Genomic DNA, 17,605 nt, shown 5'->3' on the forward strand with positions numbered 1-17,605 from the left:
TTACAAGAAAGAACGAGAGAGAGAGAGAGAGAGAGAGAGAGAGAGAGAGAGAGAGAGAGAGAGAGAGAGAAAGGAAGAAAAGAAAAAGCGAAAGAAAGAAAGTTCAAGGCCTGCCCGGGTGACTTTCAGAGATTCTTTCTCGAAATTTTAAATGGGTTTGTTTTTATTGATTTTTTTTTTTTTTTTTTTTTTTTTTTGATTTTTCGAGACAGGGTTTCCCTGTGGTTTTGGAGCCTGTCCTGGAACTAGCTCTTGTAGACCAGGCTGGTCTCGAGCTCACAGAGATCCGCCTGCCTCTGCCTCCCAAGTGCTGGGATTTTTTTTTAATATTTATTTATTATGTATACAATATTCTGTCTGTGTGTATGTCTGCAGGCCAGAAGAGGGCACAAGACCTCATTACAGATGGTTGTGAGCCACCATGTGGTTGCTGGGAATTGAACTCAGGACCTTTGGAAGAGCAGGCGATGCTCTTAACCACTGAGCCATCTCTCCAGCCTGTTTTATTGATTTTTATATGTGTGTTTGCCTGCTTGTATGTATATACGTCATATGCATGCCTGCTGTCCACTGAGATCAGGAAAGGACATTAGATCCCCTAGAACTAGAGTTACCAATGCTTGTGAACCACCATGTAGATGCTGAGAATTGAGCCTGCATCCCCTGGAAGAGTAACAGTACTTTTTGTTTGTTTTGTTTTGCTTTTTTGGGTGAGTTGGGTTTTTGAGACAGGGTTTCTCTGTGTAGCCTTGACTGTCCTGGAACTCACACTAGACCAAACTGGCCTCGAACTCAGAGATCTGCCTCCCTCTGTCCTCAAGTGCTGGGGTTAGAGGTAGGTGCCACCACACCCAGCTGGATGAATTTCTTTTTAAAGTGTGATGGATTAAGAAGTGTGGCCATTGGATGACTGGAGAGATGGCTCAGCAGTTAAGAGCACTTGTCCAATCATAAGAACTGGAGTTTGGGTCTCAGCTCCCACATAGCAAGCCAGGTATCTCACAGATAATCTGTAACTCCAGTGCACGATTCTGGCTTCTGCCTGTGCACAGGTTCATAGACATACACACAAAAAATGTAGGGCCAGAGAGACAGCTCAGCAGTTAAGAATATTTGTTCCAGCCGGGCGGTGGTGGCGCACGCCTTTAATCCCAGCACTCGGGAGGCAGAGGCAGGCGGATCTCTGTGAGTTCGAGACCAGCCTGGTCTACAAGAGCTAGTTCCAGGACAGGCTCCAAAACCACAGAGAAACCCTGTCTCAAAAAACCAAAAAAAAAAAAAAGAATATTTGTTCCAATTCTAGATGACCAGGATTTGTTCCCGGCACCCACATAGTTTCTGGGGATCTGTCTAGTACATTCTTCTGGCCTTTACATGAGACACACATGTGATGCACACCCATGCATGCAAGCAAGCACTCTTACACATAAAGTAAAAATAAGTCTTGGAGGAATGGCTAAAAACAGCTGCCTAGCCGGGCGATGATGGCGCACGCCTTTAATCCCAGCACTCGGGAGGCAGAGGCAGGCGGATCTCTGTGAGTTCGAGGCTAGCCTGGTCTACAAGAGCTAGTTCCAGGACAGGAACCAAAAAGCTACAGAAAAACCCTGTCTCGAAAAAAAAAAAAAAAAAAACAAACAAACAGCTGCCCCACCCTCAAACCTGATGATCTGTCCCTGGCACCCACCCCACATGGTAGAAAGAGAGAACCAGCTCCCAAAGTTGTCCTCCTACACACACACACACACACACACACACACACACACACACCACACACAATCAGGAAATGTAGAAGCTGTAAAATGCAATGACTTGGGGCTAGAGAGATGGCTCAGCTTTTGAGAGCACTGGTTGCTCTTTCAGAGGACTCAAGATTCAATTCCCAACACTACATGACATTCAGGGGACCTGATGCCCTCTTCTGGAGTCCATGGGCACTAGGCGCATACATGGCTCAGACATACTATGCAGGTAAGACACCCATAAACATAAGTAAAAGTAAAAAATTTTTTTTTTTGGGGGGGGGGTTTCGAGACAGGGTTTCTCTGTGGTTTTGGAGCCTGTCCTGGAACTAGCTCTTGTAGACCAGGCTGGTCTCGAACTCACAGAGATCCGCCTGCCTCTGCCTCCCGAGTGCTGGGATTAAAGGCATGCGCCACCACCGCCCGGCAAAAGTAAAAATTTTTTTTTAAAATATTTATTTATTATGTATACAATATTCTGTCTGTGTGCATGTCTGCAGGCCAGAAGAGGGCACCAGACCTCCTTACAGATGGTTATAAGCCACCATGTGGTTGCTGGGAATTGAACTCAGGACCTTTGGAAGAGCAAGCAGTGCTCTTAACCACTGAGCCATCTCTCCAGCCCCCAAAAGTAAAAATTTTTAAAATGCATGTAGGCCAGCAGCACTCAGGAGGCAGAGATAGGTGGAGCTCTGTGAGTTTGAGGCCCTTCTGGTCTACATAGCAAGTTTTAGGCCAGCCAGGCTACATAGTGAGCCCCTTTTCTTTCCTTTTTTTTTTTTTCCTTTTTTGGTTTTTGTTTTGTTTTTTTTTTTTGAGCTAGGGCTTCTCTGTGTAGCCTTGGCTGTCCTGGAATTCTCTCTGTAGACAAGCTGGCCTCGAACTCAGAGAACTGCCTGCCTCTGCCTCTGCCTCTGCCTCTGCCTCGAGTGCTGGTATTAAAGGCATGCACTATCACCACATGTTGAGACCCCTTTTCAAGAAAGAAAAAAAAAAGGCACATGCTTCTTAGCCCACATTTCAGATTTCTCATAAAAGGGGTGTGTCTAAGGTCACTTGTACTGATGCAGCTCTGCTCCCCAGGGGCTGCACAGATGTCATTTGCTGTGTGTTGCTCTTCCTGGCCATCGTGGGCTATGTGGCAGTGGGCATCATAGGTGAGCTCGGGAAGGGAGAGGACTTGGGCTTCTCCGGGGGGAGGGGCCAGCACAGGCTCTGGGGCACAGGGTGGTACTGTGGCTATGAAGTGACAGCCTCAATGTCCCTGGGTCTCTCCACAGCCTGGACCCATGGAGACCCTCGGAAGGTGATCTACCCTACTGATAGCCGGGGCGAGTTCTGTGGGCAGAAGGGAACAAAAAATGCGTGAGTTTATTATTTGTGTGCGTGCACTAAACTACACCCCCATGTGGATGGCAGAGAATTTGTACTTTCCTTCCATCATGTGGTTCCCAGAGATGGAACTCAGGTTGGCAAGCTTGATGTCAGGTGCCGTCACCCTCTGAGCCCTCTCTGGGCCCAGTAGGTGAGAAGTCTTGACCAACTCCGTTCACCCCTCGACCCCAGGAACAAGCCCTTCTTGTTTTACTTCAACATCGTCAAGTGTGCCAGCCCCCTGGTCCTGCTGGAGTTTCAGTGTCCCACCCCTCAGGTAACATGTCCACCTCTTCCCCCAGCGCTCTCCTCACAAACATCGAGGTACCTCTGTTGTGGGGTCCCCGTGTCCTGATTCCACATACCCTTCATTCCACTCCCCCAGATCTGTGTAAAGCAGTGTCCGGACCGCTATCTCACCTTTCTGAAAGCACGCACCTCCCCAGACTTTGACTATTACAAGCAGTTCTGTGTGCCTGGCTTCCAGAACAATAAAGTGAGCAGAAAGACCCTTTCAGCGCCTGCCCAGGGAGGGAAAGACGGGAGGGGAATGGGAAGTCGCCCTGCTCAGGGATTCACTTCTTCCCACTCTCTCTGCAGGGGCTGGCTGAGGTGCTCCGCGATGGGGACTGTCCAGCGGTTATCACCCCCAGCAAACCTTGTGAGTATTGGGGATCCCACAGGATCAGCGAATCTGTACGGGCTCATCTGATAGTCTCTATGGTCCCACAGTGGCCCAGCGGTGCTTCCCGGCCATCCATGCCAACAAAGGGGTCCTCATGGTGGGCAATGAGACAACCTATGAGGACGGAAATGGCACCAGGAAGAATATCACGGAGCTAGTGGAGGGTGCCAAGTGAGAGGCAGTCCTCTGTGGGTTTCCTGCGGTGGGTGGGACTGGAGCTGCCTTCTCTGGGTCTGATCTGAATCTCCTCCGCCCCTAGGAAGGCCAACATGGTTCTGGAGGCCCGGCAGCTGGCCATGCAGATATTTGAAGATTACACTGTATCCTGGTACTGGATTGTAATGTGAGTTGGGAGGAAGGTGGCTGTGCCCTGGCTACTACATCTGTGAGCCTAAGGACAGTGTCACTCATGCTCCTGTCTTATCCCCAGAGGTTTGGTCATTGCCATGGTGCTGAGTCTCCTGTTCATCATCCTGCTACGGTTCCTGGCAGGCATTATGGTCTGGGTGATGATTGTCATGGTGATCCTGGTACTTGGCTATGGTGCGTCTTCCCCTTCCTCCTAGGTTCTTCCCTGCTTAAAGTCTGCAACATGCCAGTGCCATTTGCCCTGGTGACAGCTCATCGAAAATGCCACCTGAAGCCTTCAGATGTTTCCACTGCTTGACTGGCGTGTTTGTAAAGCTGTTCACACTACTGTTGTAGACGCTTTGAAGCAGCCAGAGCCCATCAAGAGGCGATAGATGAGATCTAACTAGCTGAGGCTAGGCTTGTTTACTCAGGCGCTGCCTCTTTCCCTCCAGTGAGGGGCTGGCATCCTGGCTCAGTGTTATTACAATGCTAGCACATGCAAGGCCCCTACCACAGTTCCTCTGAACTTGGAGAACCAGGTCTCAGTTTGATATTGCAGTCAACAACAAAAGACAGTAATGAAGACATCTGCTTAGGCTAGCAAGTAGGCTTGTGTCCTGTGGTGCCAGGATGCTGGATTCAAATCCCAGCTTTGCTGCTTCCTGGCTCTGTCCTCAGGCACATGACTAAGCCTCCCTGTGCATAATTACTTCCACTATCTAATGGGAATAATTAATGTTTCCTACTTGGAGACTCAGTGAGAAGGTAGTAATGTGATGATATCAGAGGAAACCTGTGCAGGGCAGAGGCCTAGTATACAAACCAGTGGCCCTTGTTCTGATTAAGTTTTCTTGTTTGTTTTGGGGGGGGTTGAGACAGGGTTTCTCTGTGTAGCCTTGGCCTCGAACTCACTATGGAAACCAGGCTGTCCTCAAATTCAGAGATCCACCTGCCTCTGCCTTCTGAATGCTGGGATTAAAGGCGTGTGCCACAACTGACTGACATTTCCTCTGTATTTTTGTATTATGTTCACTTATTGTGTGTGTCTGTGTGCACACATATGTGTGTGCATACACGTGTACCACGCTGTGTATATAGACATCAGAGGACAAGTTGCAAAAGTGGTTTCTCTCCTTTTACTTTGTGGGTACCAGGGATTGAACTTAGGTCATCAGGCTTGGCAGCAGGTGCCTTTATTCACTGAGCCATTGCTGGCCCTTATTCTGATTTTTTCCCTTGGAACTCAATCTGAAGATCCAGATGCTGAAACACTTGTATTAGCATGGTGGCACATACCTATTATCCTCTGCCAAGGGAGGCAAAGTCAAGAGGATCATAAATTTGAATATAGATCCTGCCACGTAGTCTCAAAAAACAAAAGACAAAAGTTGTTCATGTTAACTATGGTCCGAACTGTTGTTGATAATTTAACCTGATTTTTATTTAAATTTTGAGGCACGTATATACTCAGTGTATATAGCCCTGGCTGGCCTAGAACTGTATCTTTCCTCTGCCTCCCAACTATTGGCTTTAAAAGGGGGTGTGCCACATCTCGATGGCTTCAGGTTGTCATCAGGTGGGGAGCATCCTAATACCCATTCATTCATGATCCCATTTATCAAGCGAGAGCCTGGTCTTTTTTTTTTTTAAGACTATATTTGTTTATTATATTTAGTTTCCTACCTGCATGTATGCATGCAGGTCAGAAGAGGGCACTAGATCTCATTACAGATGGTGTGAGCCATCATGTGGTTGCTGGGAATTGAACTCAGGACCTTTGCTAGAACAGTCAGTGCTCTTAACCTCTGAACCATCTCTCAAGCCCCATGAGAGCCCGGTCTTATAGTAAGTTCCAGGCCAGCCAGGGCTACCTAGTGAGACTCTGTCTCAAAAAATAAACAAAAAAGAAAATTACTATCTGGGTTGTGGCTATCTGCAGGAATATTTCACTGCTATATGGAGTACTCAAGACTGAGGGGAGAGGCGGGCTCGGACATCTCCTTGGTGGACCTTGGCTTCCAGACGGACCTCCGAGTGTACCTGCACTTGCGGCAGACCTGGATGGCCTTCAGTGAGTTGGGTCATTTGCCCCCCATGTTTGCATTATGGGAAACCTTGGAGGGATTGGGGTGGACTCCCAAAAAGCTCACTCTCAGTTTTTATAGAAGTCATTTAATTGTATATTATTTTATTTTTAAATCTATTTCATTTCTTATTACTTTTAATTTTTAAAAATTATATATAATATTTCCTTTTGGGGAGGGGACATCTATGCCAAAGCCCTGCTGTGTGGAGGTCAGGGGACAACTTTCATGAACCAGTTCTCTGCTTCACTTGTGGGTCCTGGGAATGGGACTAAGAGCATCAGGCTTGGCACGAGAGCCTTCAGCTGATGAGCCTCCTTCTCCACAGTGATCATTTTAAGCATCCTGGAGGTGATTATCATCCTGTTACTCATCTTTCTTCGCAAGAGGATATTGATCGCCATAGCCCTCATCAAAGAAGCCAGCAGGTAGCCGGAAGAGCCAGGGATGTGCCTGGGGTCTCAGCCTGGGGCATCTGGCCCTGACATCTATCTCTGTTTCTCCCCAGGGCTGTGGGACATGTCATGTGCTCCATGCTCTACCCACTGGTGACTTTCTTCCTCTTGTGTCTCTGCATTGCCTACTGGGCCAGCACCGCTGTGTATCCACTGCTCAACTGTCAGTCTGTGATCCCCAGGGACAAATCCCTAAATGTCCTGCAGCTCAGGGTGGGGTTGGACTGTGTGGTCCTTTTCCCATGGCTCTCTTTATTTTAAAAATTTCTAGGCTGGGCAGTAATGGTACATGTCTTTAATCCCAGTACTCAAGAGGCAGAGGCCGGCAGATTTCTGTGAGTTCGGGGCCAATCTGGTCTACAGAACGAGTTCCGGGACAGTCAGGGCTACAGGTTTTGTGAGAAACCCTGTCTCACAAAACAAAACAAAGCAAACAAAAAATATTCTGTTACATTTATATATTTTGGGCAAAGGGGCAGCAGTATTCGGAGGTCATAAGACAACTTGCCAAAGTCAGTGACCCTCTTGAGTGGGTCCTGTGTGTCCAGCTCAGGCCATTAGGCTCGGTGCCTTTATCAGATGAGCTCTCCCTGCCCCTGCGGCTTCTTCCAGACAGAGCCTTACTCGGCAGTTCTGCTTTCCTGCAACTCACTGGGTAGCAGTTGTTCTCTTTCCTCTGCCTCCCGTCTTGGGATTACAAGGGTGAGCCCTACTCCTGGATTCCCCCGACTCCTTGGATTGCCAGTCCCAGATTTCAGTTTCCTTAATGTGTGTGCAGCTTCCTGTCTACCTCTAACGTCGCTGTGTACAAGATTTTCGATGACACATCCTGCCCACTTTTGGGGCAAACCTGCAACCCAGAGGTAGGCATCCCTGTGGGAGGACAGGCCTTGCCCCAGCGGTCTCCCCTCGACAATAATTCAGCAAGTGTGTGGCACTTGCTTTGTGTGTTCAGCTTGGAAGAGTGGAGCTCTCAAGCCATTGCTGGATTTGCTAGTTTTTCAGGGGAAGGCAGGAGCTGATCAACTTGGCTGTCCCCCACCTCGCATGCTGAACTGTACACATCTTCCCCCTCTGTGGTATCACTTTTTGTCCCTCTACCCTTTTCTTGACTTCTGGTGTGTGTGTGTGTGTGTGTGTGTGTGTGTGTGTGTGTGTGTGTACCTGTGCGTGTGTTTGTGGAAATGCCCTGCTCTGTACCTCTCAGCCTGACCCCTCAGACAGCATCTCTGCTCCCGTAGCACTGGAGCTACAAGCTAGCACAGGACACACCCAGCTGTTTGGAGGCTTGAACTCAAGTCCTCATTTTTAAGACCCCTTTCCTACTAAGCCATCTCCTCAGGGCCCCACAACACCTTTCTCTTTTGTTTTGGGTAGTCTTGCTTCTAGGACCTGCCCTGTGGTCCAACATCAGCCTACTCTGAACTTCTGACCTGTGTTCTGTCGGGTCCTCTCGCCCCTTCCCCAGACCTTCCCCTCAGCGAATGAAAGCCGCCAGTGTCCCAGTGGCCACTGCCAGTTTGCCTTCTACGGTGGCGAGTCTGCCTACCACCGTGCCCTGCTGGGCCTGCAGTTCTTCAATGCATTCATGTTCTTCTGGCTGGCCAACTTCGTGCTGGCGCTGGGCCAGGTGACCTTGGCCGGAGCCTTTGCCTCCTATTACTGGGCTCTGCGTAAGCCTGAGGACATGCCTGCCTTTCCCCTCTTCTCTGCTTTTGGCAGAGCACTCAGGTAAAGGGGAGTCGGGTTGGGAAGAGAAGGGACCCAGGGAATTCCTCTGGCTGGGCCACTGACCACCCCTGTTGATTTCAGGTACCACACAGGCTCCCTGGCCTTTGGCTCGCTTATCCTGGCCGTCGTGCAGATCATCCGAGTGACGCTGGAGTACCTGGACCAGCGCCTGAAAGGTGCTGCCCTGCCTGGAGCTTCAGCCAGGGCCTGGGCTGGGTCTTGCTTGAGGGGCAGTAGCCAGAGCTAAGCCTCTACCTTTCTGTTAGAGGAAGGGCGCTAAGAGGCAGAGGAGCAGCTAGAACAGCCAACTGAACTGCTTAGAGTTCCTATTGCTGAAGAGGAGGTCCAGCAGGAGCTGTGGACCGTTGGCTCTGGCTAGCAAGGCTGGACTAAGGCTTTCTGGTTTTGTTTTTTGAGACAGCGTTTTACTGTGTAGTCCTGGCCGGCCTAGAACTCACAGGTCTGCCTGCTCCTTCAACAGTGCTAGGGCTGAATGCAATGTCACCACCCCCAGCTGTCTTGGTTTGAAAGGCTGGCATCCAACTCACTAAATAGCCAAGGATGACCTTAATTCCTGATCCTTGGAGATTCCTTTTGTGGGTCAGCACCTGGATTGATTGATTGATTTTGTGGCAGTCTTGCTAAGTTGTCCAGGTTAGCCTAGTAGTTCAGGCAAGCCGCAGACTTGTAATCCTTACTGTCTTGCTGAACTCTGGGGTCTCTACCAAACCAGACCAGTCTCTTCCCACCCCTACATCCCTTCTCCTCTTTCAGCTGCACAGAACAAGTTTGCCAGGTTCGTCATGGTCTGTCTCAAGTGCTGCTTCTGGTGCCTAGAGAAGTTTATCAAGTTCCTGAATAGGAATGCATATATCATGGTGAGCGGTGGGGCTGGTTGCTGCGGCGGTGTGTGTGTGTTAGTTCCCCGCGTCCATCGCATGGACCTCGGACTTTCTCTTCATTCTAGATTGCTATCTACGGCACCAACTTCTGCACCTCAGCCAGAAACGCCTTCTTTCTGCTTATGAGAAATATCATCAGGTTAGGGGACACACACACCTCCGTCCCCAGCCTCTCTCCCTGTCCCAGCCCCCTCCTGGCCCCTTTTTCCACCAGCCTTTTACTTATCTTGCCTCCTCTCCCAGGCTCTGAGCCCACATTCACACTTATTCCCTCAATCTCCCCTACAGGGTGGCCGTCCTGGACAAAGTTACTGACTTCCTCTTCCTGTTGGGCAAACTTCTGATTGTGGGTAGTGTGGGTGAGTGTCGCCATTGGGTGTCTGTGCTGGGTGTGGAAGCCTGGTGGGAGTGACCTGTGACCCAGTGTTGGGCTCAGGTCGTCTCCCACTGAGTCTTCCTGGGGACTCAGCCATCACTCATCATTCCATTATAGGCATCCTAGCCTTCTTCTTCTTCACCCATCGGATCAGAATCGTGCAAGATACAGCCCCGCCTCTCAATTATTACTGGGTCCCGATACTGGTGAGGACCTTTGGGTACAAATCAGGGTCTGGGTAGAAGCAGGGGTGGGAGAGTTGGGATTTGCTTGGATTTCTTTGGTGGGACAATCATTAGTTATTTGATTCTTAAATATTCAGCTGTGTACAAGCACAGGGATGGAGGGGCTTCTCTTTAATAGGTGCTAGTGTTATTATTAACTTTTAATTTGTTTGTGAAAAGTCAGAACAACTTGTGGGAATTGCTTGTCCATACATGTTTCAGGGGTTGAGCTCAGGTCATCTGGCTTGGTGGTAAGTGCATTCACCCACCATACCAGCCCTCTAGGTCTTTATTTTTATTACTGTGTATACAATGTTCTACCTGCATGTCTACCTGCATACCAGAAGAGGGCACCAGATCTCATTACAGATGACTGTGAGCCACCATATGATTGCTGGGAATTGAACTCAGGACCCCTGGAAGAGCAGCCAGTGCTCTTAACCTCTGAGCCATCTCTCCAGGTCCTCCACTCTTCCTTCCTTCCTTCCTTCCTTCCTTCCTTCCTTCCTTCCTTCCTTCCTTCCTTCCTTCCTTCCTTCCTTCCTTCCTTCCTTCCTTCCTTCCCTTCTTCTTCTTCTTCTTCTTCTTCTTCTTCTTCTTCTTCTTCTTCTTCTTCTTCTTCTTCTTCTTCTCCTTCTCCTTCTCCTTCTCCTTCTCCTTCTCCTTCTCCTTCTCCTCCTCCTCCTCTTCTTCTTCTTCTTCTTTTTTTTTTTTTTTTTTGGTTTTTCGAGACAGGGTTTCTCTGTGTAGCCCTGGTTGTCCTGGAACTAGCTCTGTAGACCAGGTTGGTCTCAAACTCATAAAGATTCGCCTGTCTCTGCTTCCTGAGTGCTGGGATTAAAGGTGTGTGCTACCACTGGCTGGCCCTATAGGTCTTATTATTATTGTAGTAGGATGGTTTTTTATTTAATTTTTAAATATTAATTTATTAATTTTGTTGTTTTGTTTTTTTTGAGACAGGGTTTCTTTTTTGAGACAGGTTTTCAGCTCTCTTGGCTGGCCTTGAACTCACAGAGATCCACCTGCCTTTGTCTCTTGAGTGCTGCAATTAAAGGCGTGTGCCACCACCACTTGGCCAAATTTTTTTCTTAAGATTTCTTTACTTTCATTTTATGTGTATAGGTGTTTTGCCTGAATATATGTCTATATATCACATGCATGTGTGATGCCCATGGTGGCCAAAAGAAGGCAAATAATTCTCTGGACCAGATGACTGTGAACTGCTGTGTTGATCCAAGGAATTGACTCCAGGTCCTTTGGAAGAGCAGCCCGAACTCTTATCTGCTGAGCCATCTCTCCAGCCCCCTCCCTGCCTTTTTTTTTTTTTCCCCTTGATTGAAACACTTTCCCACTATTTCACCCTGGCTGGCCTGGAACTTACAGAGCTCTGCCTAGCCTGGCAAAGAACTTTTGATCTTCCTGCCTCCCAACCCTAGGATTACAGCTAAATCTTGTCATGCCAGGCAAGACCTTACAGTTTAGGTTTTTTTTTTTTTTTTTTTTTTTTGGTTTTTCGAGACAGGGTTTCTCTGTGGCTTTGGAGCCTGTCCTGGAACTAGCTCTGTAGACCAGGCTGGTCTCGAACTCACAGAGATCCGCCTGCCTCTGCCTCCCGAGTGCTGGGATTAAAGGCGTGTGCCACCACCGCCCGGCAAGACCTTACAGTTTAGATGCATAGGGGCATTACCTAGTGATGATACTGATGACACACACCTGCCATTCCAGCACTCGGAAGCTCAGAAGTCCAGTGTCGTCCTTAGCTTTGTAGGGAGTTCAAGGCCAGCCCTGGGTACATAAGGCTTTCCCAAAAAAAAAAAAAAAAAAAAAGTAGGGACTATCTAGGCAGAGGGAATAGTGGAGACCCCGCGGTCTGGCTCTACCAGAAATGTGAGAAGACTGCTGTGGTGTGTGGAAAGTCAAGAGACTAACAAGGATAAGAAGCCAGACCACAGATGTTTGTGTTAGTTCCTGTCTGCAGGAGCTCAAGCTGGACAGCGGTGGCACCCGCCTTTAATCCCGGCACAGAAGAGGCTGGCAGCCAGGACTACAGAGAGAAATTCTCTCTCAAAAACAAAAATGGGTGGGGAAAAAAGAGTAACTCCTGCTACGTGTGTAGGGCCGTTTACACGTATGACAGCGCATGTGTGTGCAGGCAGAGGCCCAAGGTTAATGTCGGGGTGAATTTCTTGATGGGTCACTTTATTTTCTGACAGGGTCCCCTGCTGACTTTTGGCCAGTCTAGGCATCCAGCTGGCCCTGGAGACTGGCTGCTATCAGCCTAGGTACTGGAGTTACAGGTGGGGCATGGGTGCTGGGATCCGAGCTCCGTCCCTCAGTTTTGCACAGCAAGCACTTTATCCGCTGACATCTCCTAGATATCCCAGGCAGTACTGGAATTCGCTGTGCAGCCCAGGCTGGCCTCAGACTCAGGCTCTCCTTGTGTTGGAGCCTCCAAAGAGATGAGATTATAGGCCCAGTGCAATGTGGGATTCAATTCCACAATGTCCCAAACACACATAAAACTGTAGCTGGGTGAAGCCTAAAGGGGACACACACAGTACTAGGAGAGGGTGACACGGGATCAGACAGCAGATGCAACTTCCAGAGGCCGTGTCCCTGAGGACTTGCTTTAGAGCTGAAAGCAGAAAGTGGTCACTTCTAACCCGGACAGCACGTGCAAAGGCACTGAGGCTGGAGAAAGCAAAGGAGCATTGTGTAGCTGACTGGTTTCTCCTAGCCGAGGCTGGAAAATGCTCTTCCAGGTCAGACATGGTCACTCAGGCCTGTTACCCCAGTCCTGAGAAGCAGAGGCAGGAGGGGCAGGGGTTCAGTGTCATCCTCGGCTGCTTGGTAGTTTGAGGCCAGACTGAGATGTATGAGACTGTCTCAAAAAAAAAAAATCTATCCCAGAGAGGCCAATTGGACTGTGGTAAGGTAAGGGTCCAGCAAGGTGGCTCAGTAACTTGCCAAGTCTGAAGACACGAATTCTGTGCCTTGGGCCAGATGGTCAGTTTTCTTCTGACCTCCATTTGTGCACTGTGGTGTGTGCACACTCCGTGGGGGGAGATATGTATATGCAAACACACATTTAAACTAAGTGGATAGAGAGGACTCCAGATACTGGCCCGGCCTTCACACACGTCATCAGCTGTGTGGTTTATGCTTCTCTTCTCAGCACTCAGAAAGCGGAGGCAGGAGACTGAAGAAGTGGCTCTGTGGTGAGGGGACGCCACTCTCGCGCAGGACTCAAGTCCTAGCAACTGCTCCAGGCTGTCTGTGATTCCCGTTCCAGGGATCCAATGGCCTCTTCTGGCCTCCCCGGACAGTTGTACTCAGGTGCATGTGTGCATACGCGTAATCAAAAATAAATCTTTTAGCCGAGTGATGGTGGTGCACACCTTTAATTCTAGCACTTGGAAGGCAGAGGCAGGCAGATCTCTGAGTTCAAAACCAGCCTGGTCAACAGAGTCAACAGGACAGCCAGGCCTGCTTCACAGAGAAACTCTGTCTTGAAAAACAAAGCAAAACAAAAAATCTTTTTCACTGAGGAACAACAGGAAAAGATTTACTCTCAGTGTAACCACATTGACACCATAATAACCTTTTTTTTTTTTTGAGACAGGGTCTTGCTGTGCAGCCCTGGCTGGCCTGGAACTCTGTGTAGACCTTGGTAATCTTTGCCCACACAGACCTGTTTGCCTCTGCTTTCCAGGTGCTGGGGTTAATTACCACCACACCAGACAAAAATAAGTGTTTTAAAGGGCTGGAGAGAGGCCTCAGCAGTTAAGAATACTTGTTGCTTTTGCAAAGGATCTGGATTCAGTTCCCAGGATCCACGTGGTGGTTTACAGCCATCTCTAACTCCCGTCCCAGGGCATTTGATGACCTCTCCTGATATTGGGTATCAGGCACACACATCGTGCACAAACATGTAGGCAAAACACTCACACATAAAAAGATAAAAAGAGGCTTGGAGATATGACTAAGAGGCTAAGGTTGTTCTTCCAGAGGTCCTGAGTTCATTTCCCAGCAACCACATGGTGGCTCACAACCATCTGTGATGAGATCTTATGCCCCCTTCTGGTGTGCAGGCAGAACACTATATACATAATAAATAAACAAATCTGTTTAAGAAAAAGGTGAGGCAGGAGGATTGCCATAAGTGCTACGACCGCAGACAGCCTCTGGGCTCATGAGAACGAGAGGTCTCAACCTAAGGAGAACAGTGGGGTTCTGAACCGAGCTGGACTAAAACAAGGTGTTCCTCTTGTGTAGACAGTGATCATTGGCTCCTATATGATTGCACATGGCTTCTTCAGCGTCTACGGCATGTGTGTGGACACATTGTTCCTCTGTTTCTGTGAGTGACCCCTTTATCTCAGCCCAACAGGGGCCCTGACTCCCTTCTCCCCAATGGACAAGGAAAACCCTCCTCCCACAAAAGCACCGCCAGAGTTCCTTGGGTCCTGGATATCCCTTCTACTAGGCCATGCATGCTTCTTCACCGTGCTCCAAGCTAACTGTTCCTCACCCTCGTATCCCCAAGCTGTAGCTGGAACACTCTGCCCCTGGGTCTTTGGCTTTGAAATTCCTGGCTTTGTTGGGAATTAGAGCGGGTCGATGGCTGCCACTAACTCTGGTCTCCACATGTCTTTTCTTGCCCCACCCCCTTCTTCTCTCCCCCACGCCTGCTGGCTTCTTCCCTGTTTTTTCTCTGCCCCTCTTTTCCACCCCCTCCTTTCCTGACCACCCCATTTTTCACCCCCTGCTGGTTCCTGGGGGGCCCAGGTGAGGACCTTGAGAGGAATGACGGCTCTCAGGAGCGACCCTACTTCATGTCGCCCGAGATGAGAGACATCCTTTTGAAGGGGAGTCCGCAGGAGGGCAAGCAGGAGGAAGTTGAGGAGGAATAGAGAGTGAGGGAGACTGGCGAGCGGGCCAGGGGGCCTCTGGAGACCGGGTTTGTGCATGTGACGGGGCTCCCCTGACTGGGAATGTGGGGCTCCTGTAGTCATTTCCTACCCCTCCTTCTCTTTCCCAAGACTAAGGAGTCATTCTACCACTGAGCCACACCCCCATCTTCCCACAGGGGGATTCTAGGCAGGGGCTCTACCATTGAGCCAAGCCCCAGCCCCTTGCTGGAGAATTCTAGGCAGGGGCTCTACCCCAGAACTATGCCCCTAGCCTTGTTTACTTTCTCAGTTGCCCAGGCTAGCCTTGAACTTACCTTAAAAGCAGGTCTTGAGCCTGGGCTTGTCTCAGCTTCCTAAGCACCTTGGGAAACCGGCCTTTGCTGCAATGCCCTGCTCCTCCGCGCGCGGCTTCCTAACCCCTGAGCTTCTCTCTGGCCCTCTGTTCCCGTCCCTATTCCCCATCCCAACCCCTGCCTGTCGGCTCCCTCTCACGTGGCCTGCTCTGGGGCTCTGTCCACAGTGGAGGATCTGGAGAGAAATGACGGTTCAGCTGAGAGGCCTTACTTCATGTCTTCCACCCTCAAGAAACTGTTGAATAAAACCAACAAGAAGGTAGCAGAATCCTAAAGACATCTGCCTCCTGGCCCTCTCAGGAAGCTGTGATCCGGTGCTTGGGTCAGATTCCCCAGCTCATCGGGCTTTCCTAAAGTCACATCACTGCCTCTCTGCTACCCTCCCTGAATGCCCATTTCCAGGGACCTAGAGGATTTGGGGCACTCTTTCCTACGCCCGAAGGCAGTGGAGCCCTGGGAGACGGGACAGTATGGGTGCCTCCAGTTCTCACTGGTTCAGATGGTGCCAATACGGTGAAGTGACTTGAAGTCGAGGGCAGGAGCTGGCCTGAGGATGTCTGCAGCAAGCTTCTTTGTACTTCCTGTGCCCCTTCCAGCCGAGAGGGGAAAGACTGGATGAAAGCCCCTGTTAGGTGGGCTCAATGAACCCCAGATCCTAGCTTCAGCTTCTCCTACCTGCTCCCTGCTGGGACAGAATTGGATCTCCATGACTGATTCAGCCCAAGGGCTGACAAATGCATTTCTCATTCTTACCACGTTTTAATCTAGACATACAGTAAGGGGTCTATCTGCTTTTACTCCACCAGGCTCCACAGCTGGATGGAGCCACCGAGTGCCTTCATTTGTAACCCCACTTCTAGCCTGGAGGTGGCTGGGGTCACAGGAAGGAAGAGTGTGCACCCAGAACTGAAGGACTCTTCCTGATAAAGAGACAGTGTGGGGGAAGGGGGGCTGATGCAAGGAGCAAGAGTGGTGGTTGGAGGGGGGGCCTCTGTTAGAGCCTCCAGAGTGGAAAACTTGAGGTTCAGCCTGCAGATGAATGAGGACAGGGCTGCTGCCCCACCCCTTTCTCTGCCAGGAAACCACACTGCTGTCTTTGTAAGAGGAAAGAAACTTGAGTTCACCCAAGGGATGGTTTCCGGGGATGAGGTGGGTGTTCTTTCACCTGACACTAGAATCTTCTTGCCAAACTTCTCGAACTTGGGGGCCAGTTGACTGACCTTTGTCTTTGCCCAGACCCTCCCTCACCCCTCTTTGCCTATCAGTAAGATACCAGGATGGTGGAAGCAGCCTGGGTCCCTCAGTTTCCTGTGCCTGCCTGTGTGCCATCACTGGCCCTTCCTCCTGTACACCCAGCCCTGTGCTTACGTAATTGCATTCCAACCATTAAATAAAGTGCCTCTTGTACGGATCCTGACCTGCATGTGTGTGGGGGGGAATGTGGGAAGCTCTGGGCGTCTCTGAGCTATGGCAGCTTGCTCAAAGGGAAGAGGAGGGATGAGAACCCAGCCTTGCTCACCTCCAGAGCCACCTCTGCAGCTTCTGTTGGGTCTCCTGTGCACCCCTAATGAACAAAAGGTTTCGATTAGGAACTGATCCAAAGAGCCCAGAAACACCTCCTCCTCCCTCAGTAACTTCCTGCACACAGTCATCCTGCCCCTGTCCCTGAGGTTTCACAATCAAGGAGAGCTGCTCTTGTTTTTAATTTGTGAATATGCCATGTGTATGCAGTTGCAGTTGCTCATGGTGGATAGAAGAGGGTGCTGGAACCCCTGGAGCGTGTCAAGAGCCATGTGTGGGTGTTCCTCTGCAAGAGCAGGATGCATTTCTTGTTTAGATTTCTTGTATGCATTTGGGTATTTTGTCTCCAAGTATGTCTGCACTGTGTGTGCCTCCTTGGTCTTTTTTTTTTTTTTTTTTTTTTGGTTTTTCGAGACAGGGTTTCTCTGTGGTTTTGGAGCCTGTCCTGGAACTAGCTCTTGTAGTCCAGGCTGGTCTCGAACTCACAGAGATCCGCCTGCCTCTGCCTCCCAAGTGGCCTCCTTGGTCTTGAAGACCAGAAGAGGGTTTTGGGTGCTCTGGAGTTACAGACAGTTGTGAGCCCTAAAAAGGCACTGGGTTGGTTTGTTTGTTTTTCAATCTGCAAGCTGAGAGAGGTAGGGGAACTGGAGAGATGGTTCAGCTGTTAGAGCACTGGCTGCCCTTCCAAAGGACCTGGGTTCAATGCCCAGTACTCAAATGGCACCTACATATCTAAGATAATTTTAAAAAACAAACAACAACAACAACAACAACAAAAATCCTAAACAAAACTACAGGGACTGCAGAGATGGCTCAGGGGTTCTGGGTACATTTGGCTCTCACCAAGGACCTGGTTTGGTGCCTAGCATCTTCATCAGGTAACTCATAACCTCC

At 49.7% G+C, this 17,605-nt stretch overlaps 1 protein-coding gene across 3 annotated transcripts in view; it reads left to right on the forward strand.

Moving 5' to 3' along the window:
- Nucleotides 1-16,599, forward strand: part of Slc44a2 (solute carrier family 44 member 2) — a 34,886-nt gene extending 18,287 nt beyond the window's left edge. For 2 of the 3 annotated variants that reach the window (XM_057767778.1, XM_057767777.1), the window contains exons 3-23: nt 2,826-2,899; nt 3,023-3,107; nt 3,309-3,393; nt 3,502-3,612; nt 3,717-3,777; nt 3,849-3,972; nt 4,061-4,144; nt 4,232-4,344; nt 6,092-6,223; nt 6,565-6,664; nt 6,745-6,837; nt 7,470-7,554; nt 8,160-8,422; nt 8,504-8,598; nt 9,197-9,300; nt 9,390-9,463; nt 9,613-9,683; nt 9,818-9,906; nt 14,200-14,284; nt 14,713-14,884; nt 15,358-16,599. In XM_057767778.1, the coding sequence (XP_057623761.1) occupies nt 2,826-2,899; nt 3,023-3,107; nt 3,309-3,393; nt 3,502-3,612; nt 3,717-3,777; nt 3,849-3,972; nt 4,061-4,144; nt 4,232-4,344; nt 6,092-6,223; nt 6,565-6,664; nt 6,745-6,837; nt 7,470-7,554; nt 8,160-8,422; nt 8,504-8,598; nt 9,197-9,300; nt 9,390-9,463; nt 9,613-9,683; nt 9,818-9,906; nt 14,200-14,284; nt 14,713-14,837 (2,053 nt within the window). In that variant the 3' untranslated portion in view covers nt 14,838-14,884; nt 15,358-16,599. The remainder of the gene's footprint in view (nt 1-2,825; nt 2,900-3,022; nt 3,108-3,308; nt 3,394-3,501; nt 3,613-3,716; nt 3,778-3,848; nt 3,973-4,060; nt 4,145-4,231; nt 4,345-6,091; nt 6,224-6,564; nt 6,665-6,744; nt 6,838-7,469; nt 7,555-8,159; nt 8,423-8,503; nt 8,599-9,196; nt 9,301-9,389; nt 9,464-9,612; nt 9,684-9,817; nt 9,907-14,199; nt 14,285-14,712; nt 14,885-15,357) is intronic. The other variant, XM_057767779.1, reaches the window with a different exon arrangement.
- Nucleotides 16,600-17,605: the final 1,006 nt, after the last annotated feature.

This window comes from Chionomys nivalis, chromosome 4, assembly GCF_950005125.1.
Source record: "Chionomys nivalis chromosome 4, mChiNiv1.1, whole genome shotgun sequence".
Taxonomy (NCBI): Eukaryota; Metazoa; Chordata; class Mammalia; order Rodentia; family Cricetidae; genus Chionomys; species Chionomys nivalis.